At 38.7% G+C, this 23,405-nt stretch overlaps 1 protein-coding gene across 1 annotated transcript; it reads left to right on the top strand.

Annotated features, from left to right (window-relative positions):
• The first annotated feature begins 130 nt into the window (after positions 1-130).
• Positions 131-23,281, top strand: LOC145467920 (uncharacterized). Its single transcript, XM_081451553.1, has 16 exons — positions 131-870; positions 8,508-9,103; positions 9,712-9,827; positions 10,835-10,943; positions 11,056-11,172; positions 11,961-12,082; positions 13,876-14,014; positions 14,397-14,442; positions 18,606-18,823; positions 19,384-19,499; positions 20,135-20,243; positions 20,352-20,468; positions 20,856-20,977; positions 21,842-21,980; positions 22,384-22,429; positions 22,504-23,281. Exons 1-16 carry the CDS (start codon positions 735-737, stop codon positions 22,557-22,559), a joined length of 2,304 nt encoding a protein of 767 aa, XP_081307679.1. The 5' UTR covers positions 131-734; the 3' UTR covers positions 22,560-23,281.
• The last annotated feature ends 124 nt before the right edge of the window (positions 23,282-23,405 follow it).

Below are 23,405 nucleotides of genomic sequence, written 5' to 3' on the forward strand. Positions count from 1 at the left end.
GACTACAACTCACGGATATAAAAGAAAAAAAAAATGCAAAAATAAATAAAAAAAAAAAACGCTTATTTAACGTACCAAATTCTGTACCGTTGGCAGTCTTTCTTAAGCTTCGCCGCGGAGACCAGAAGCATTCCGCTGCATGAGCAAGAAAAAAAAAAACCTGATACGCGTACCCACGGAACGGGTGGGAAAACGCACGTAATTAAACAATTCAATTTTCACCTTGCCGCTTATTGGACAAAATATAACTGCCTTGGTGGCCCTGGGGGTATAAATGGGAGCAATGAATCATATCGACAACTGTATCGATGGAACACTAAACAGGAGATTTTAGCATTTTGCAGAACCAAGCAAACGCCAAACCATGTCTACATACAGTGGAAGCCCGCCTTACAGCCAGGCCACCTCATTATTACGGCCACTTCATTCTGGCCCGGACAAAGGCTCAGTCAGTCTTTTTCTTATAAGAACCCCTTTAATGCGGCCACCCCGTTAACACGGCCATATTTTTGTGGCCCGTTGGTAACCGGATTAAGGGGGTTCTGTACTTGTCTTGCCCTTTCCGCCCGACCCAAGTCCTACGCTATCTATTTGTTCCAGGGTTAATACACAAGGCCTGACCGCTAAGCACCTTGTTTGGGAACTTGACAAAGCTTGTAGTTGAGGCTGAGTCTACCAAAATGGTATCATAATCCAAGTAGGTTCGACTTTTTGAGAATCTTCCGATTGATAAGATGCCTAAAAAATCAGGAATAAAAGCTGACGATTATGAAGGCAGGCTCCTGCGACCTGGCAAGAATCGAGAGAGTTCGACCACACAGGATGGCGTTCAACTGGAAACCTCTTCCGCCTCAAAAGAAAGTGAAATAGGTGAGAAATTGCGCTTCTTTTAGCAGTGATAGCTAATTTTGGCATTTCTACAACTGTCGTGTAAAGGTTAGGCGCGAAATGAGTAGCTTGCATAGCTTCTAATGAAGTCACATCGACACTTAACTTAGCGTTGATAATGTTTAATAGAAATTCTTGTACATACGTGTACTAAACAGTACTGAACATGCATGTTTTCAGCGTCTGTTTGATGGAATTTTATATTTCATGTTTAGACGAGCTCTTAACTTGCACATGCCACGCAGAAACAAATTTGAATAAATTCTGTATGAAAAAGAGTATTTTTTCAGAATGTAATATCATCTAAAGCTTACTGAGACATGATCAAGTAACCGATCCAAGTGTAAAATTACAACAGATATTGTTTGTCTGTAAGAAAGAATAAATCATTTTTAAAGGAGCTACGTCACGACCTGTGCATGTGCGAAATTTGGCTCCGTTCTCATTGAGATTCAAATGCATCCGCCATCTTGAATTTATCGGAGTTGTTAAATTTTGCGCGAATTTAGCTGTTCTTGGTTAAAATTGTTACGTCTGTTTGTCGCGTGTGTGGATTTCTTCTCGTCGATCAACTTATTTTATCGCAGAGGCAAACTTATGGACGCAGAAGAGGCAAGAAAGGCTACGGTGGTGAGTTTCCTTCGACTCCATTACGTGACAGATTTAAATGTGTGAAATGTTTCATAGTTTCTGGGAATATGCTTTAACGCAACGTCCATTTTCTCTTTCTTCTGTTGTTATCCTCTTAGGAAAATCGCATCTCCTGTTCGTGCGAAAGCACTTTTTCCACAAAACAGAAAACAAATGCAAATCGTGGCTGCCCTTGCAAGATATGGAAGTGAGTGTGGTTCGACAGCAAATCCGTGTCGAAAACACGGTGAGATTCCTTATTTATGCACTTAGCTTTGATGTAACATAGTTTGTAAGTAGGTATTGAAGGCTGCATGTGAATGGAACGACTAGATTTCTGGCTATTTTTGGTTCTGTTTGTGTTCAAGTCTTCATATGTACACATGTTCATGTGTACAGCATGTCTTTTTCATTCAGGCCAAACATTTCACCAAGCATAGAGCAGTTTCGAGTTTTTGCAGTTTGAATTGTCTTTTCCTTGAGCTGAGAAGGTTTCTAGGAGAGTTTGATTTTTCATATACAAAGTACAACAGTTTTGACATGACTCTTTTTTTCATATCAAGGCTGGTGCAAGTACAGCTTCATTTGTGGCTGAAAAACACAGCCATACCAGACTGACAACAGGCCAAGTGAGGAGCAAGAGAGGATAAAATAAAATAGAGATGTAAGGGTCTGCTTGTATAGAAATATGTTTTTATTTGTTATTATTCCAAGAACAAAAATATGCCTAAATATGGAAAAGACCACAAAAACCAAAGCTTGAACACCAATGCAAATGCATAAAGTTTAGCAAGGCAAGATTTGTTTTGTTCCTACATGTGATTTTTGTTATTTCTAGGCCCACTTGAATTGGCAAAAACTCTGTGCTTGCTAGCAAGCTGTCAAACTTGAATCTTTGACACAGTTGTTGGCTCTACCTAAAATAAATCAATTACAACACTTAATTTTGTCAGTCCAGCACAAAATACTTTACAGTACTGTACTTTATTGGTGATTACCTCCGTAATGTTCTTTTAGGAATTCATTCAAATGCTTGATGAAGCAATGTGTGCAAGCTGTGTGTGAGAAGCCTGCCTAGAAGAATTGACAATTTAGATGAGACCATCAGTGAAAGCGACATTTCTCAACGCACCCCTGGTACATCCACAGAAGGACAGATGACAAGTGTGGATGGAATGCCTAACCCTGCACCTCCTTCTAGCAACTCGGCAATACCATGGTGCAAGTGTGGCATGTACCAAATTATGCTACAAGAAATAGACTGCGATGACAATAGCATGCATGTCTTCATGAACACAGACTATTGGCAAAATGTTCTCCATAGATACGGTTATCTGGGGAAAGGAAACCAGGTGTGCCCTTCCTGTGTAGTAACAGTTATCCATTGGCAATATCCCTCACACTGGAGTTTATTTGGGATTCAGAGCTGATTACGTAAACCAAAACAAATACAAGTAACAAGTTCTTTCCCCCTGAAGAAATGCCTTCAAAGAAAGCATTATTTTATAGTAATAGTGGAAGAGGCATTTGTTTTGTCAATGTAAATCACCTCCACACCTTGTTTTCATCTTTATCATTGCACATTCAGGATGGATGTTGGTTCATTATTTTCTGAGCTGAAAATTCACCAACAGCTAGTTCATGAATTTGGTCCTTTTATAACAAGGCCAATGTTTATTACTGGAAAAAAAAAATCAATACAGAAAAAAGATCAATAAATTCAAGGTATAGACAGAAAAAAAGATCAATAAAACAAGGTATAGACTAGAAGAGCACACTGGGATTTGTAATGAGCCAGATTTTCAAGCTACATCTGTAACCTGAGTGTTACTCAGGCTAACCAGGGTTTTATAGAACTAACCTGAGTGCTATCTTGTTGTTACATTTTGTTTGCAGGGCTGCAAATAACAGTCGGTCATCAGTCATTGGCCGACCAAAATTTGTTCATGTCCAACGAAATCCCAACTGTGGGTGGACATGATGTCTTGACAATTTTTTATCGTAAATTACTTTACAGTAAGGGTGAATAAAGATCTACTGTTAGTAAATCTTACTTTTTCGGTGATGCCCGACCACAATTTGTTTTGTCTGACCAAGATGGTGTTTTAGTAGGACATATGTCCTTTCAAGAGAAAAAAATTATTTGCAGCCCTGGTTTGGTTATTTTATTTCTGGTTTTAGTACCTGACCTATGCAATATTTCCATTTTTGCTAGCAATGTTTCATAATATCCAGTAGTTCCAAAAGACTTTGCTTTCATCAAACACCCTGGGACATACTGTATTCAATAACTAGTCATGGTCAGCACAGTCACCAAATAGTAATCAATAAATTTTATTGACTATATACATGTACTTTAGTGGAGATGTAATTTATTTTAGTGTGGGAGAGAAGTAAAAATTGCTTGAAACATGTCATTGAAATGAAAGAATATTGGTACACATTGTAAAAAATAAACACTTTGTATGTTTGAGGACAATTTGGATTTTAAGCATCTACACTGTATTAGAAAAATAATTTGACAGTATTGAAAGACAACTGTTCCCATGGAGATGCTCTAAAAGAGGCCATATCTTGTAAACAGGACTTCCTTATATGTTCAAAAAGATGCTGATATGCCTGTAATATCAACATTGGTAAAACTTGCTGTAACATCAGTATCCTCTCTGCAACAAAGACATTGAACACAACACATATTAATCATACAATCAGAACACATATGCATAAGTGAAGCCTTGGAGCTGCTGGCTCATAGCTGCCAGAGCTTATCCTGGTTTCTGTAGCATGAAGAGGCTAGGAGTATTTCTAATCCCCGTGGATGGGATGCCAGTCCATCGCAGAGCCAAGAGTTTATAGTAATAATAGTCCTGATGATGCACTAATTAAGACACGTAAAACATACGGAATAGCGAGGCATACTAAATGTAAGTGGCAAATTATTTTGTTTTGAAAGGGGAATTTCACTTGTAGAAAAATCTAGTTCATATGCCCAGTTAGAGTTCATTAAAATAAGTAAACAGGTTGTATTGACTTCAAAGGAAACATATAAGAAGAAAATGGCGAAATGAATTAAATGAAACGACTACACATAGTTATTGCTCCTCTAATTAAAGTCAATGTTGCATGTGGCAACTTGTTTACAGTTGTACATATCAGCTCACCTTCAACATGGCGCCGTCATAATTTTTTATGGAAGAGCTATCTTTCAGTATCTTCTTTCGTCTTGTATTTTCATCTACTGACTTAGGTTCCTTTATGCGAGAGGCAAAAGAATAGGAAACATGTAAAATGACCAGACAAACGGTACAAACAAAGTGGCAAACTGCATGTGAAAGATAAACGAAAGGTACTTGCCTTCGTCGTTCTAGGGAAAGAAGGTGGCCAGCAAACGCTGAATCACTCCGATATTGGCCATAAATCATCGCAGATACTGACGAAGAATAAAAGCGGCAGTCTAGCAAAATCCTTCGATGGCCTTTTTACCAAAACATTACTCCCTCAGAAACTGATGTGTAAATCCTCTTCTGAGCACTTGCAGATCGCCGACCGCCTCAAGAAGACATCACACTGCATCACAACATCCACGGAAATTCACTCACAAAACATCGAACACGAGCCAAAATCTACATGTAAATACTCTACAACAATCAATTGACTTATAACCGCTATCAAAAGAATAGACCACTCAAGGATGACAGAGATATTTTTCGATAAAGTTACGAATACGTCCTCGCCGACGACTTTGAAAGTTTGAGGCTAAAACTTTCAAACTTTTTTGTGACTGCACGCGCATGCGCGACCGTGACATAGCTCCTTTAATATTAGGGCCATGTCATGGCAGTCCTGTAATTTATATCATTCTTCAGTTATGCACATTTCACCGGTGATGGACAAAACACTGACCCCTAGTCCATGGACTACCCTAATGGACTACCCAAATGGACTAAAATGGACCCTAAAATGGACCACCCCTAAAAAATACTATTTCAGATGAGTGGTATGTTAAGAAGCTGCGATTATATACTTATACGGCACAGAGGATGCTTTTCTTTTTGTTCCACATCGCCTTCAGCCGCCACTTTGAACTGAGTCTCGCAAAACCACAAAAATTTCCACATAATTATAGTCCAGGCCAGCCAAGAATACTACTGCTTCCACTCCACTCTGAATTTTTGTAGCGTAGTCATTGGAATTTCTTGCTGTCCCGTAGCTTTATCCTCATTCCCATTTCTATTTCATTTAGATACACTCAGGAAAAAAAAAACAAGACTAACTGCTTCTGTGCCATAATTTTCGGCACAAAACAAGTGAAACAAATCATGAGTAACATCCTGAGGATCACTTCGTCTGTTCAAGAAAGACTGAGCTACTGAATCACATGGAAGCAAGATTGAGTTGTCCACAAAACATTTGATTTAATTTGAGTCTACGCTTTTTGTGTATAGCAGTTGTTTTGTTCAGTGTAGTTATTAAAAATGGCGGCTGAGGGTGATGCAGAACGAAACGAAAAGCATCCTCCGTGCAGTGTAAGTATATAATCGCAGCTTCTTAACATACCACTCATCTGAAATAGTATTTTTTAGGGGTAGTCCATTTTAGGGTAGTCCATTTGGGTAGTCCATTAGGGTAGTCCATGGACTAGGGATTGGTGTTTTGTCCATCACCCATTTTACCAGCTTTCCTGGCGATGACATCCTGAACCTAACAGGGAGATTCCAAACAGCAGGGTGAAGCAACCTTTTTGTGATTTTCTCCAGCAATAGGAGAATCTTTTGAATAAAGTCCCCTGGATATCATTGTCCTTTACAAACAGTTCCCTTAATCCCCCCAAATAACATTCCAACAAATTCTCTTCTTATGATGGAGTTATTGTTCCCTAAGAGGGAAAACAGTGAGGTGTAAATGATTAATGAGAAACAGTGAGAGCATACATGTGAGCACAAAAGCCATGCTCAGCCCTGGTGAAAATTTTTTAGGGATTGTCAAAGATCCTTTAGTATCTCTATAGGTGTTTAAAGATCCTCAATGTTCCTTGCCAAGATTTTTAAGCATCTTAAGGTGGCTCCCTATAGTATAATGATCACACGCACGCCAAGGACGAAAGCTCAAGTAATCTGCGCATGCTCAAAGGAAAACGTCTGTGTTTTTCGATATTTTATGAGGTCAACATGAGCACAAAAAGCAAAACTGACAGTGAATTTTCTCGCGTTTCGTTCAGTAAAATTGCGTAAAATTTGGCAGACTGTTAGTAAATATTTTATTTTAGTCGGAGCTCGCTTTTTAGGGAAAACTATAAGACCAGTTTTTTTGCAGCGGTAAAAGGCATAAATTTGCAAAAACCGAAAAAACTACCTTTACAAACCCTACTTTTTTCCTGTTTAAAATTCGTATTCCGCTAAAATTAATGCGATTTACTGTGAAAGTTTTGGAAGATTTCACCAAAGGAAATTCAAGAAAATCACAAATAAAGCCATAAAAACAGCAAAAAAAAATTTATTTGGGTCTTTATAATTCAAGACTAAAGCCCAAAATTTTAACAGAGATGATAGTAAAATACTATTTAATCATTGGTTATTACATGTAATATGTTTGAGAGGACTAGGTGTAAAAATGAATGCAAAAACAGCATTCAAAACATAACACTTGCATGCGGAACGCCATAAATGATTACCCTATGGAGCCACCTTAAAAGGATCCTACTTTACAACTCTTAAGCCAGGAGCTTGTCAAAGATCTCGACCAAAATCTGTAGGGATCTTCAAGCATCCTCAATGATTTTTCTCTAAGATCTTGCTAAGATATGGGAGGATCCTTGCAAAGATCTTTACATGATCTTTCATGAAAGAATCTTTGCAGATCTTTCGAAGTTATTGTATGAACCCCTGAAACAGGGTCCAAAATTGTGACCAGCTGGTCACCAAAAAATTGAGTGTTGGTGACCAGAATTTTGAGGCTAGTTGCCATTAGGTGACTAACTTTTAGCGTCTTGAACCAGCATTCAAGGAATTGGTTTCGTTTTAAATCCAAAAACTTTGTGTTTGGTTTCAAACAAGAAACTTACCCCTTGTCTCTGTAAAGTTTTTAACTTCCATAGAAAATAATTTGGATCAAAACTGAAGGTTAGATTACTGTTAAATGACCTGGCCCAAAACAATTATAATCCATGCACTGTAATCGAAAGTTAGTGCTGCCATGTTTTCAGCAGTTTCAACTGCCAGCCATACAGTGGGTGTGTGGCAGAAACGCTGTGATGCTTTTGGCTGCTTGCTTTGTGTGTGGCTTCTGGAAGGCTTTGTACTGATGGCGTGTAAAAAGAAAATGATGTTGTGTTCAGTCTCCAAATTAAGAAAGCTTTCTATTTGATGAAAACTCTATTTCAACTAAATTGTAAGCTACATGATATTTTTAATTAATACCTTTACGCATGGAATCTGACTCTTACAATTATTGTTCAGGAGTAGGAATATTTTCATGAGAAGAAATTCTTGAAAAACTTTGTGTTTTTGTGTTTCACTGTGAAGGAAAAATTTTATTGACACTTTTTGGCTACCACATTTTTCCATCTGGTGACTGAAAAAAAAATTCAGTCACCACATGGTGTTTACCGAAAAAAGTTAATTTCGGACCATGTGAAAGATCCTTATCTTTGAGAAACTTTAGAAGGTATTTCAAGATCTTATACATCTGTAAGATCCCCAAAGATTCTGTACAGGTTTACACATTCTAGAACTTGGATTGTAGAGCTGTGCTCTAGAAGCTGCCAAGTGTCACCGGTGACTAACTTTTGCCCTTGGGCAATGGGAAAAACTTAGTAAATTACTTTTTTCATACACTGTATAAGCTTAAGTGTGGGCACCCAGGATTTCGTGGTTAGGAACCTTTGGGCTCGTATAGTTTTTCTTAGACCACAGCCTTGGATTGTCCAGATGACAAGATCCAGGTTTTGATTGGCTAAAAAGAATGGTTACTTTTATTTTCATCCTGAATAGAGAAACCACCCTTACCAGTAGCAAATGAAGACACTAAGGTGAGCCCAGCTTCTGAGGAGAAACTTGCTGAGGAAGCAGCAAACAGCAAGCAAAGTGAATCAGATGAAAGCAAGAAGGCTGTTTTGACGCAATCAATTGCCACAAGCGAAGGAACAAGGGAACTTACAGAACATCATGAGGACAATGTGTCAAGTGGTAATAAAAATATTAAGGAAAGTCATGTTGACAAACCTGAGGAGACAGTAAAACATGAAGAAGCTCTAACACCTGAACCTCCAGGCCAAGCTGTTTCCAAGTTATCACCTCATGCAGTTGAGTTTGTTCCTAAAGTCACCTATAATCTGGTATCTGCAGTCAATGCCCCTGAATTTGTTCGAGCTCCAGTTCCAGAACAAAACGACCGACCTCCACTACTTCGTCAGAAGAGTAACATGCCTGAAAATGAACTGATGAACTGTGTTAGGGATGTTCTGTTTGGCTTAACACGGAGCCCTGGCGAGTTACATTATTATGTTGATACTTTGGTAGAGATGTTGAAAAAATGGTTGAGTACTTTGACGTCCTTGAAGGAAGTTGTGGATGTTATCTTCGAATATGTAAGTATCTTTATCTTTATTTTGTGTAAATTATTATTTTTTATCTTTTGTCATGAATTCCAGATGCCCTAGGCACCTTCTGATTTTTAAATCTAATTTGCCGCAAGGAGGGGCTTGACTGTTCAGTTTGAACCTGCAAATTCATGAGCGACATGTGGTTTCTACTTGTAGTTTCTTATAAAGGTGATAAAACTTTCCGGGCTGGGTTGTTCAAAAGCCACTGTATTAATGCTAATCCAGGATTAAAACAAGATCAAGGGGTTTATTTCTGTTTTATACAGACAAAAAAAAAAACATTTTCACTGCTAATGCTCTTCTGGAGTTCATGCTTTGGATGTATAAACTGGAGGGCTCAAAAAAATATCCCAAAAAATTCACTGATAAGTTCTGAAAACAGCTGTAATCAAACTTGACTCTAATCCTGGATAAGCTTAATCTTGGTTTGCACAACTGAGCCCAGAGCTGGGGAAGTAACAAATGAATGCAAATCGCAAATGGTATTGAAAGGTTATACTTTGTAGTAATTAGATAGCCAATCAATTTTGTCTGTCAATTGCTGTGGCGTCAATATTATAAAATTAATTTGTTGTTGAAAACTTTTCTTTCAGTCAATAACAGAACCTAACTTCCAATATATGGCAGCCAGACTGTGCAACTTGTTATCCATGGAACATAGTATTGTACTAAAGAATAATGAAAAGTTCCAGAGTATATTGATGAATAGGTACTTGAAAAATGTGTTCTTTGATCAAAATACAGATTGGCAATGTGCTGAATAGGTTACATGTATACGTAACAGTCGTGGAGGTGCGGTGGCCTCATGGTTAGTGCGCTTGTCTCCGGATCGAGCGGTTCAGGTTCAAGCCCTGGCCGGGGACATTGTGTTGTGTCCTTGGGCAAGACACTACTCTCACAGTGCCTTTCTCCACCCAGGTGTATAAATGGGTACCACTGAATTTAATGCTGGAGGTAACCTTGCGATGGACTAGCATCCCATCCAGGTGGGAGTAGAAATACTTCTAGTTGTTTCATGCTAAGGAAACTGGGATAAGCTCCGGCCTGGTGGGCCACTTGGCTCGTATGCGGACTTATACATGTAACAGTAACTGTTATCCCCATTCCCTGAAAGTCTTGAAAATCCATAAATGTGGGCTAACATGAAGTAATCTGGAAAAAAAAGGAATTATGACAATTAAGTAAATTACATCATTTGTACATATAACTAAGTTGAAGGCAATTTTCATGCACATTTATTGTGATCAGTGCATTTTTTCTCTTAAGTGAGGCTGATTTTCATTAGTGCAGCATAAGCACTGTAAGCTAAAATACACAGGTGCACTACGATATTGATAATTAGTTTCGCCCAACTAGTGGACTTATGCAAATCCTGCATTTTAATTGGCTACGCTATAATACAGTGATAAAACAACTAGACCCTTCACCCTCAAGGGCCATGGGTCAATAGCCCAGTCAGCTTCGCCTCATGGGCTATTGACCCATAGCCCACTTATCAAAACGTGCTACTTAGCAACACCCTACTGTGTCTGCATAGGTTGCTTTAGTTAATAATTTATGCAGAGGTTGATAAAATAATTTTTGATTATGCTTGTTCACTAGTGAAACCAGGCTTTCTCTTTTCTCTAACAAGGCAGTAAGTATGTCAACATGCATGTTCTGAAGTTTGTATGTTTGAGATGTTTAACCATGTACTGTTTACATGTACCTTTTCAGATGCAGAGATGAACATTTAAACAGAGAGGCATCTCTTCAAAATCCTGAAACCTTACCACGATTGCTTGGGTTTGCAATGTTTGAGGCTGAGCTCTTTTGTAACTACAGGGTAAGCACACAGATCTCTTTCGGACTTTACCTTGTTCACAGGCTTGTACACCATGATGCTAACAGTTTCAGTTTATGTACATGTACTTTAATTTATGATTGTTCATTTGCAGCCCTTAGGTGAGAGTCAACCTTTAGAAGTATTTCACAGAGGATTGTTAGAAATGTTAAAAACCCTTTTACAAAACCACTCAGAGGACTGTCTCAAATGCATTGGGAATATGTTAAAGGTATGTTAACCCAGACAGAATAAGATTCAGATAATGAATGCCACTCAAAAGTTGACAATTTGCCAATAAGTGCTCAGGTTTTAATTTGTTTTGATTAGTCTACTTTTTCAATGTTAGTAGTTTTATTTCTTTTTTCACTCCATGAACTTGAAAAACATTATTTACTTTTTCTAGCTTAAGTTATTAAATAAATGGAATAGTAAGTAATGGGTTAATCTAACTTGTGGCTCTTCCTTCATTGCCCAATACCAATATCTAAACCTAGATATCTCTCCATGCCATAAGACAGATGAGGCTTTGACATTCTCCTTCTGTCGTCTTCAATTTCCAGCTAAAACTCAGACAGTTGCCAATGACTGCCACCCAGCTGCACACCTTTCGTCTATCATTCTCCTCCAATCCATGTACATGTAGATGTAATGTTACTTTGGGTTGACCTGATCTCCTCCACCAGAGTTCCCATGAACACACTGGTGTTCATCTTATACGCACAAAAAATGAAAAGGATGCACAGTTTCTTGGCAAAGTGTATCCTTGCCAGGGATGCAGGAAAAAAGTTCAGAAAATTGTTAGTAAATAGGCGAAGGACCCCTTAAAGCAAAAAGAACCCCCAACTCTTTGGAACTGGGGTTCTCAGGGACCCATAACTATCAAAACTAGTGGAAACTCTGTCCACTCCTCTGGCCTTCAGTCTAATGCTGCAGCACAGTGTTCCATGTAGCACTTCAATGGTTTGTAATAAACTATTTCTTGCTGATGATTTATTTCTTTAACTGACTTGTGCCTAGATGACAGGTTATCTTCTGGATGACCCTGCGTTTATGGTGGGGGACAAGGAGAGGAAAGAAAAAGTTGACAAAGTTTTCTCTGATGTGGAACAACTGCAGAAGGAATCCAAGTTGTCAGACCGGTACATGTACATTATACAGCTCACAATTTTTACATATATGCATGTCTATGAAGCTCACCCTTATCAAGGTCCAGTATTCAGAACACTCACACTCTGCAAAGCTCTATGAGTTAATTGCCTCATGGTACTTGTTATTTTGATCTTAGGTTTCAAGTTAAGTTGACTTGTAGGTCAAATATAACTTTTAATGTACGGTAAATATGTACACCTGTAGGAAGCATGGTGGTCTAATGGTTAGCGTGCAGGACTCCAGATATGGTGGTCTTTGCTTTAGCCCTGGCAGGAGTCATTGTGTTATGTTCTTGCCAAAGATACTTTACTCTCACAGTGCCTCTTTCCTTCCAATTGAAGAAGCTAGTCATAAAAGGGGATAAGTGACGATTTTGGTTGTTGTTGTTGTTTTTTTTTGCTCCAAATTAGCTGAAATTTTACATGTGGACTTCATTTCAGCTGAAAGTATTGCCCTGTATTTTTTTTTCGCTGGGTTGCTCTTCGTTTTCGAGAAATAACGTATGCAAAAAAAGGCACTTTTCCTAGCGGCATCTTTTTGTCGAACGCGAAACAAAAGAAACCTTTTGTTTTGCTGGACAATGAAATCAACGAAGCGTCACATTAGCCGCTCGTTGTTTGCGCCGATACAAGTATCTCATTCATAAGAAAATGCTTACTTATTCATATTGTCGTGTTAGTACAGACGATTAAAGCGCTACGCGGATCGAGAGCAGGTACATTTGTAGTGAGTTGAGATCAACACAACGCCTGTCCCTCTTTTTTTTTTTTTGTTTTTTTGTTTGTTTGTTTGTTTTTTTTGTTGATTTCTCCTCTCCTTTTTGAAACCAAAACATTAAAATAGCCCGTTCAGTCGACGCTGCTAGTGCTAAAATAAACCGTTCGAGTTCGCATCGAAACACACCTTCGATTAATAACGTTCGGTGTGTATCAAAAGATTCACCCATTTATCGATGCCGCCGTCGATAAACTTCTCAAGGTCTCTTTTTAAAGTGTAGTTTGAACATTTGAGCGTTGATTTCATTGTCCGGCAAAACAAAAGGTTTCTTTTGTTTCGCGTTCGACAAAAAGATGCCACTAGGAAAAGTGCCTTTTTTTGCATACGTTATTTCTCGAAAACGAAGAGCAACCCAGCGAAAAAAATTACAGGGCAATGTTTTTCAGCTGAAATGAAGTCCACATGCAAAATTTCAGCTAATTTGGAGTAAAAAAAAAAAAACAACCAAAATCGTCACTTATCCCCTTTTATGACTAGCTTCTTCAATTGTATACTGCAAATGGGTTTTGGCAAATTTAATGCTGTGGTGGTAAAGGTAAAGTCTGTATACGAGCCAAGTGGCCCATCAAGCTGGAGCTTATCCCAGTTTCCGTAGCATGAAGCGACTACAGGAGCATTTCCACTCCTCCCTTGATGGGATGCCAGTCCATCGCAGGGTTACCCCCAGCATTAAGTTCGCCGGTACCCATTTATACACCTGGGTAGAGAGAGGTACTGTGAGAGTAAAGTGTCTTGCCCAATGTCTTTGGCCAGGGCTCGAACCTGGACCGCTCAATCCGGAGATGAGCACACTAACCATGAAGCCACTGCACCTCCACAATTTAATGCTGTCAGGTGGCAAAATGTTTAATATGTGAATTCACATTCATTGTCACTGTATATGTATTTATTGCATTTTAATGGTACCTGAATTTTGGTACAATAGTTTCATCACATATGTTATTGGTCAGACTAATTAATCACAGTGATTCATTTGCCTACTTATATTTTATTGATTTCTCTGTAGTGTCAAGACTTTACTTTCTCAAGTTCTTTATCTACGATCCACAAACTGGTGTTTCATTGGGACTGAAGGAAGTGCTGGGGCATACTCGCTTCACCTGGCAAATGATGAAAACTACATCTCTGACTATAGTCTAGCCATGGTATGTTAAGTAAAGATTATACGGCATTACATGTATATTTAGGCTTATTTGATTTCATAGTTTGTGAAGAGTGAGCATCTTGTTGAGTGTAGTTGTCAAAAGAACTGTTGTTGATTATTGATGTTTCAATAACCTGAGCAGAAGTCATCTTCAGTCTCTTAATAACTCTGAAGATGATTTCAGCTCAGGTTGTCAGGACATCACTGAGAAACCCTCAGCCTGAGGAGAACACTAGCTTAACTACTGATAATCCTGGGTACAAGTTGTTTACTATGATAGGTTTTAACTGTTTTTTTTTTTGATCAGTAGATCTAGAACTCTTTATTAAGCTGTTTTAGCACTTACAGTAATAAACGTTGAATTTGTTCCTGTATCTTTTTAGGATGAACTGTCTTTGGATGATGACTTAACCCCAGTTACAAACCCAGGTAAGGCAAACCCTTATCATAAACCTAAGATAGCTGATTGTACTATTAAAATATCTTATCATTTTTTTTACAAGGAATAGGGCTTATCATAATCATGCAACTCTCAGAAGTAACGACCTGCACCCACCAAAGCCAAAATACAATATGGGAAAGAGAACTTTTAGGTATGCAGGTTTTAACGCGTTACCCGCTTGTATTAAGAGAGCCCCCTCCTTGAGTAATTTTAAAAGTTTGATAATAATAAGCATTTTTGTTTGTAATTTTTATCCTTTGGAAATCTATAAACATTTTATCATATTTGTACATTTTAGCCTTCTAAGTGTTTTTTAAAGTTTTTATTATTTCTACTCTAATTTTGAATTTCTAAATTGTACTTAATTTTTTTAGATCTTATAGATTGTACATATCTTTATTCCCCAGGGCCCCTATGGATACCAGCCTCGTTGCTGAATGGGCTACCCTGGTTAAATAAAGTTACTTACTTACTTACCCACTCACTCGCTCGCTCGCTCACTCACTCACTCACTCACTCACTCACTCACTCACTTCAAAACACAGTGCTAGGATTTCAAATACAGCATTTGACGCCTTATTCTGATCACTGTCCAATCGTTCTCAAATTAGCCTCCAGTAATCGTGATTATTTTATTATATGGCTTTGACTTGTGGCCGATATAACGCGCGCTCTGATTGGCTAAGAGCGAAATCTGAGCGGTCATTATGCAGCCGTAATGCCCACGGGCCGATTACGGATTATGCAAATTAGGAAGAGCCCGGCTCGGAAAATTCAAGCGCATTGAAAGGGACAGGTCTCAAAAACCGCTGATTGGCTGAGGACTTTTTTTAATGATGCGTGCGCAGAACGTTGACCGCTGGCTTACTGCGGGGATTGGAAGCGCTCAGAAGCGCGAAAAAGCACGAAATAGAGCGGCCATTGAATGGTGGTTTGAGCTGTGTCACCACAAGTTGCTGCTTTTTGCTTGTTCAGTTTGTCAGTATATTTGCAGTTGTATTAATGGGGACTTACGAAGAAAGATTGGGTTCTTGAGGAACAGCATGAAATTAATGCACTGCAGTTGTTTGCCGACCACCACAACGATGCTTTCTGGCGTGATTCTTTAACCCTGCAGACGATGAACAGATTTTTCCGCATCCAGGTTCTTTACATGTAAATTCGGCTGCATCCTTGGGCTGCTCCGGCTGTTGTTCCTCTGGTTTCTGTTTTGGATTTGAATACAATGGAAGGATATCTGGATTTGTTTTCTTTAAAATTCGGAAGCGCTCCGTAAACTTTGCTTTAAGAACATCAACCTTTTTCCGGTACTTGGATTCATCAAACTTCTCGTCCTCTCGACTTTCACATTCTCTTGAGTTCTCTTCTGGCTCATCATCACCGTCATCTGCACTGTCTTCTCCAGAGTCACTGTCACTGGCATTGCCAGCGAGATACCTGGAAATAAGTGCATGGAAATGAATGACAAAAGCTCGCCAGTTCGAGTAAGTACATGTACGGTTATAGCGAGTTTCGCCCATAACGAGTTTCGCCCACATCGTTTCGCCCAGAACGTGAATGGTTTCGCCCAGAAGTAAAACGTCTACAATCTAACTCAAAAAACGTCAACCTAAACGTGCGTATGCACAGAATGAAGGTTTTGAAACGAACACGTTATCACTTTCACTGTTGAAACGAACAAGTTATCACTTTCACTGTTGAAACGTACACGAAAGATAAGTTACGAATACGGATTCGCGAATACTAAAGAGAGGAATCGAGAGGTTTTTAAAGATTGTATTTCTGACATAGGTAATGGCAACATATATTTTGAAATGAGATTAAAACTAGTATAGTTCATGAGTGCGCGCGCGTGGAATAGCTTACTCCGACAAAGCGTGCGGTATGGAAAGGGAAATTAAAGGCAATTACCGTCTTGCAAAAAAATCTCACCTTTTCACTAGTCAATAGAATTTGAAAAGAAAACTGAAGTTTACCCTTGCAAAACAAATCTCACCTTTTCACTAGTCAATAGAATTTGAAAAGAAAACTGAAGTTTTCACTCTATTGTTTCCAAAGTGAAGTCAAATGTAATTTGAATACGAATAGCAATTGTGTTTTTTATGAATAGACGCGCGGTCCTAATTACAATTTGTTAAGTTCTATAAGATGTTGTTAGCCTTTTCTCAGTAAACATGCCGACCAACATGTTGACCTGATGAGACAGTAAAACATGAAGAAACTTCAACACCTGAAACTCCAGCCCAAGCTGTTTCCAAGTTATCACCTCATGCAGTTGAGTTTGTTCCTAAAGGCACCTATAATCACAGGCGGCCCAAGCTCACAATGCGAGGAGTTTTTTTTTTTTTTTTATAATCTTTATGCGAACGTTCAGCGCGCGAAACGTGACACGGTTACCGCCGACATCTACTATTACATAACGAGCGAGTTTGGTTACGCGAAACGTGACCTTCGCCTTGCAGTATGTGGTGGTGTTGTGTTACAACGGTTTGAATTTATAAAGGTTTGTATGGGGAAAAACGGTAATCGACATTATAGCTGAAATTTTGGTATTTTTGCAATAAAGATGACTCACCTCAATGCCTTGTTGTCTTTTCTATTGTCATCTTGCCTCTCAGCTCGATCCGAAGCCTTTTAAGCGAGTTATCGCTTTTTGGTTTTCCTCTACTGAGAAAGAGTAAAGGCTACACACTCGATTCTGGACTGACCCCCGCTCGAAGCGAAAAAAAAAACACTGAAATCCCGCCAGCCGCCCCAATTCCTCCGCAGAATCATATTACAGGTTTAAGCGCTCCCTTGCAGTTAAATTCCAAGCCAAATTCATCTTCACAGCACACGATACAAAGCTCTGAATCGAAGAAAGCTAACCATCCGGAATCAGTGATCATGCTGCCGGCACCATTTGTGGACACATTCGAAACCCGAGCGGAATGCCGGGCTAACAAATTGACCCTGACCAGGGGAAGGGAGCGCACAGTTCTCGACAAGCCAGGTGCTTTGCTCCACGGTCCCCTGTCTCGCCGCTGTAAGGCTACCCTCGCAGTGTTCGAAGTTCGATAACAACCTAACCAAAAAGTACTTTTGGATCAGCTGATATGCTTATATATAATCACAGTTAGTAACTATGATATAATGAACTTTGAAACGCCTTGTACGCGAATTACAAAATGCGATTTAAATATTTTCACAGCGAATATTACTCGCCACGTTTTCCGTTGAAAATTCGAAGACATCCATCAAAGCAAATCTAGTTAAAACTTTGACGGACAATCCAACGATTAGATTGACATTGCCGGTGCGAACGAAGTACTTTTTTTCAAAATTTGTAAACACGTCTAGTCGTTGCTTTGATTGGCTTGTCACAACAATGCTCCGTCGGCGGCCTGGACAAAAATCTTCCCAGGGGACCGTGGAGCAAAGCACCTGGCTTGTCGAGAACTGTGCGCTCCCTTCCCCTGGTCAGGGTCAATTTGTTAGTCCGGCATTCCGCTCGGGTTTCGAATGTGTCCACAAATGGTGCCGGCAGCATGATCACTGATTCCGGATGGTTAGCTTTCTTCGATTCAGAGCTTTGTATCGTGTGCTGTGAAGATGAATTTGGCTTGGAATTTAACTGCAAGGGAGCGCTTAAACCTGTACTATGATTCTGCGGAGGAATTGGGGCGGCTGGCGGGATTTCAGTGTTTTTTTTTTCGCTTCGAGCGGGGGTCAGTCCAGAATCGAGTGTGTAGCCTTTACTCTTTCTTAGTAGAGGAAAACCAAAAAGCGATAACTCGCTTAAAAGGCTTCGGATCGAGCTGAGAGGCAAGATGACAATAGAAAAGACAACAAGGCATTGAGGTGAGTCATCTTTATTGCAAAAATACCAAAATTTCAGCTATAATGTCGATTACCGTTTTTCCCCATACAAACCTTTATAAATTCAAACCGTTGTAACACAACACCACCACATACTGCAAGGCGAAGGTCACGTTTCGCGTAACCAAACTCGCTCGTTATGTAATAGTAGATGTCGGCGGTAACCGTGTCACGTTTCGCGCGCTGAACGTTCGCATAAAGATTAAAAAAAGAAAAACTCCTCGCATTGTGAGCTTGGGCCGCCTGTGCTATAATCTGGTATCTGTAGTCAACGCTCCTGAATTTGTTCCAGCTCCAGTCCCAGAACAAAATGACCGACCTCCACTACTTCGTCAGAAGAGTAACACGCCTGAAAATGAACTGATGAACTGCGTAAAGGATGTTCTGTTTGGCTTAACACAGAGCCGTGGTGAATTACATTATTATGTTGACACTTTGGTAGAGATGTTGAAGAAATGGTTAAGTACGCTGACTTCCTTGAAGGAAGTTGTGGATGTTATCTTTGAATATGTAAGTATCTTTATCTTTATTTGTTGTAAATTATTATTTTTTATCTTTTGTAATGAATTCCAGATGCCATAGGCACCTGATTTCTAAATCTAATTTGCAGTAAGGAGGGGTTTGACTGTTCATTGAACCTGCAAATTCATGAGCAACATGTAGTTTCTTATAAAGGTGATTAAACTTTCAGGGCTGGGTTGTTTAACAGTCATTTCATTATTAAAGCTAGCCCAGAATTAAAACAAGACCAAGGGGTTTATTCCTGTTTTATGCATAAAAAAGGCATTTTTCACTGCTAACGCTTTTCTGGAGTTTATGCTTGGGATGTAAAAACTGAAGGGCACAAAAAAATGTCTACAAAAATTCACTGCTGTAATCAAACTTCACGCTAATCCTGGATGAGCTTAATCTTGGCAAACAACTGGGCCCAGAGCTGGGGAAGTAACAATGCAAATTGAAAATGTTACTGAAAGGTTGTACTTTGTAGTAATTAGATAGCTAATCAATTTTGTCTTTGTTGTAGCGTCGATATTATAAAATTAATTTGTTGTTGAAAACTTTTCTTTCAGTCAATAACAGAACCTAACTTCCAATATATGGCAGCCAGACTGTGCAACTTGTTATCCATGGAAAATAGTATTGTACTAAAGAATAATGAAAAGTTCAGGAGTGTGTTGATGAATAGGTACTTGAAAAATGTGTTCTTTGATCAAAATACAGATTGGCAATATGCTGAATATAGGTTATACATGTCACGGTAACTATTATCCCCATTTCCTGAACATCTTGGAAATCCCTAAATGTGGGCTAAAATGGAGTAATATGGAAAAAAGGAATTATGGCAATTAAGTAAATTACATCATTTGTAACTAAGTTGAGGGCAATTTTCAAAAAATGTGACATGAATGTGTTGACAACTGGACAATTAAATGTAGCTTTAAATCTGGAATCATCATGCACATTTCTTTTCATCAGTGCATTTTTTTTTCTCTTAAGGCTGATTTTCATTAGTGCGACATAAGCACTGTAAGCTAAAATACACAACTGCACTACGATATTGATAATTAGCACCATTTTGGCTGAAAAATCCTTATCAAAAGGTGATACTTAACAACACCTTTTAAAGTACTGTGTCTGCGTAGGTTGATTAATAATTTATGCGTAGGTTGATTAATAATATTTATGATTATGCTTGTTCGCTAACTAGTGAAACCAGGCTTTCTCTTTTTTCTAACAAGACAGTAAGTATGTGAACATGCATGTTCTGAAGTTTGTCTGATTTAGAGGGTTAACCACAAAACTTTACATGTACCTTTCCAGGTGCAGAGATGAACATTTAAACAGAGAGGCATCTCTTCAAAACCCCGAAACCTTACCACGATTGCTTGGGTTTGCAATGTTTGAGGCTGAGCTCTTTTGTAACTACAGGGTAAGCACACAGATCTCTTTCAGATTTTACCTTGCTTAAAGGCTCGTACACCATGATGCTAACAGTTTAAATTAAATTTTATGTACTTTTTTGATTGTTTATTTGCAGCCCTTAGGTGAGAGTCAACCTTTAAAAGTATTTCACAGAGGATTGTTGGAAATGTTAAAAACCCTTTTACAAAATCACTCAGAGGACTGTCTTAAATGCATTGGGAATATGTTAAAGGTATGTTAACCCAGACAGAATAAGATTCAGATAATGAATGCCACTCAAAAGTTCTCCTCCACCAGGTGTTCATCTTATACGCACAAAAGATGAAAAGGATGCACAGTTTCTTGGCAAAGTGCATCCTTGGGATGCAGGAAAAAAGTTCGAAAAATTGTTAGTAAATAGGCGAAGGATCCCTGAAAAGCAAAAAGAAGCTCCAACTCTTTGAAACTGGGGGTCCCAGGGACCCTTAACCATCAAAACTACATGTAGTGGAAACTCTGTCCACTCCTCTGGCCTTCACTCTAATGCTGCAGCACAGTGTTCCATGTAGCACTTCAATGGTTTGTAATAATAAAATTATTTCTTGCTAATGAATATTTTATTTAACTGACTTGTGCCTAGATGACAGGTTATCTTCTGGATGACCCCATTTTTATGGTGGAGGACAAGGAGAGGAAAGAAAAAGTTGATAAAGTTTTCTCTGATGTGGAACAACTGCAGAAGGAATCCAAGTTGTCAGACAGGTACATGTACATTATACAGCTCATAATTTTTACATAGATGCATGTCTATGAAGCTCACCCTTATCAAGGTCCAGTATTCAGAACACTCACTCTGCAAAGTTCTATGAGTTAATTGCCTCATGGTACTTATTATTTTGATCTTAGGTTTCAAGTTTAGTTGACTTGTAGGTCAAATATAACTTTTAATGTACGGTAAATATGTACACCTGTAGGAAGAATGGTGGCCTAATGGTTAGCCTGCAGGACTCCAGATATGGTGGTCTTTGCTTTAGCCCTGGCAGGAGTCATTGTGTTATGTTCTTGCCAAAGATACTTTACTCTCACAGTGCCTCTTTCCTCCCAGTTGTATACTGCAAATGGGTACTGGCAAATTTAATGCTGTGGTGGTAAAGGTAAAGTCTGCATACAAGCCAAGTGGCCCATCAGGCCAGAGCTTATCCCAGTTTCATTAGCATGAAGTGACCAGGAGTATTTCTACTCCCCCCTGGATGGGATGCTAGTCCATCGCAGAGTTACCCCCAGCATTAAGTTCGCCGGTACCCATTTATACACCAGGGTAGAGAGAGGTAATGTGAGAGTAAAGTGTCTTGCCCAATGTCCCTGGCCAGGGGTCAAACCCGGACCGCTCAATCCGGAGGTGAGCGTACTAGTCATGAGGCCACCGCACCTCCACAATTTAATGCTGTCAGGTGGCAAAATGTTTAATATGTGAATTCACATTCAGTGTCACTGTACATGTATCTATTGCATTTTAATGGTACCTGAATTTTGGTACAACAGTTTCATCACATATGATATTGGTCAGACTAATTATTAATCACAGTGATTCATTTGCCTACTTATATTTTATTGATCTCTCTGTAGTGTCAAGACTTTACTTTCTCAAGTTCTTTATCTACGATCCACAAACTGGGGTTTCATTGGGACTGAAGGAAGTGCTGGGGCATTCTTGCTTCACCCGGCAAATGATGAAAACTACATCTCTGACTATAGTCTAGCCATGGTATGTTAAGTAAAGATTATACGGCGTTGCATGTATATTTAGGCTTATTTGATTTCATAGTTTGTGAAGAGTGATCATGATCTTATTGAGTGTAGTTTAATGTCAAAAGAACTGTTGTTGATTATTGATGTTTCAATAACCTGAGCAGAAGTCATCTTCAGTCTCTTAATAACTCTGAAGATGATTTCAGCTCAGGTTGTCAGGACATCACAGACAAACATTTTTTTTGGGATTTACCCTCAGCCTGAGGAGCACACTAGCTTAACTACTGATAATCCTGGGTACAAGTCGTTTACTATGATAGGTTTTAACTGTTTTTTTTAAAATTAGATCTAGAACTCATTATTAAGCTGTTTTAGCACTTACAGTAATAAACGTTGAATTTGTTCCTGTATCTTTTTAGGATGAACTGTCTTTGGATGACGACTTAACCCCAGTTACAAACCCAGGTAAGGCAAACCCTTATCATAAACCTAAGATAGCTGATTGTACTATTAAAATATCTTATCATTTTTTTTACAAGGAATAGGGCTTATCATAATCATGCAACTCTCAGAAGTAACGACCTGCACCCACTAAAGCCAAAATACAATATGGGAAAGAGAACTTTTAGGTATGCAGGTTTAAACGCGTTATCCGCTTGTATTAAGAGTGCCCCCTCCTTGAGTAATTTTAAAAGTTTGATAATAATAAGCATTTTTATTTGTAATTTTTATCCTTTGGAAATCTATAAACATTTTATCATGTTTGTACATTTTAGCCTTTTAAGTGTTTTTTAAAGTTTTTATTATTTCTACTCTAATTTTGAATTTCTAAATTGTACTTAATTTTTTTAGATCTTATAGATTGTACATATCTTTATTCCCCAGGGCCCCTATGGATACCAGCCTCGTTGCTGAATGGGCTACCCTGGTTAAATAAAGTTACTTACTTACTTACTTACTTACTTACTATTAAATGTTAAGCTCCTATGAAGCTGCACCTTAGTTTTTAAGACTTGGGTAGAATATTGCAGGTGTAGCTTACATGTACACACATGTAGGTTCTATTTCAACAACTGAGCCATGAAGATGTCAACTTTTCATTATTTTATATAAAGTCTGGAAGCTACAGTTAAAAGGGAAGGGTGTGAAAAGCAGATAGTCTGAGAAAAGCGCAATAATTATAAACAGGAACCTCTAAACTCCTGCAACTACATGTACTTTCCCCTCCATTCCTCTTCACACTCTCTGATCATCACAAGGGGCTGCCTAGTCTGCTTGCCACAAGGAATTAAAGGATTTACCTCTGAGCTTTTCGATTTCATAGAACAATGGAGTGACTACTATGAAGATGATGGGGAGGAAGCAGGTCTTATGCATGATACTTACAAGTACTACTTTCCAGAGAATTATAATGAATAATAAATAATAATAATAATAAAGA

This window comes from Orbicella franksi, chromosome 14 (genome assembly GCF_964199315.1).
Source record: "Orbicella franksi chromosome 14, jaOrbFran1.1, whole genome shotgun sequence".
NCBI lineage: Eukaryota > Metazoa > Cnidaria > Anthozoa > Scleractinia > Merulinidae > Orbicella > Orbicella franksi.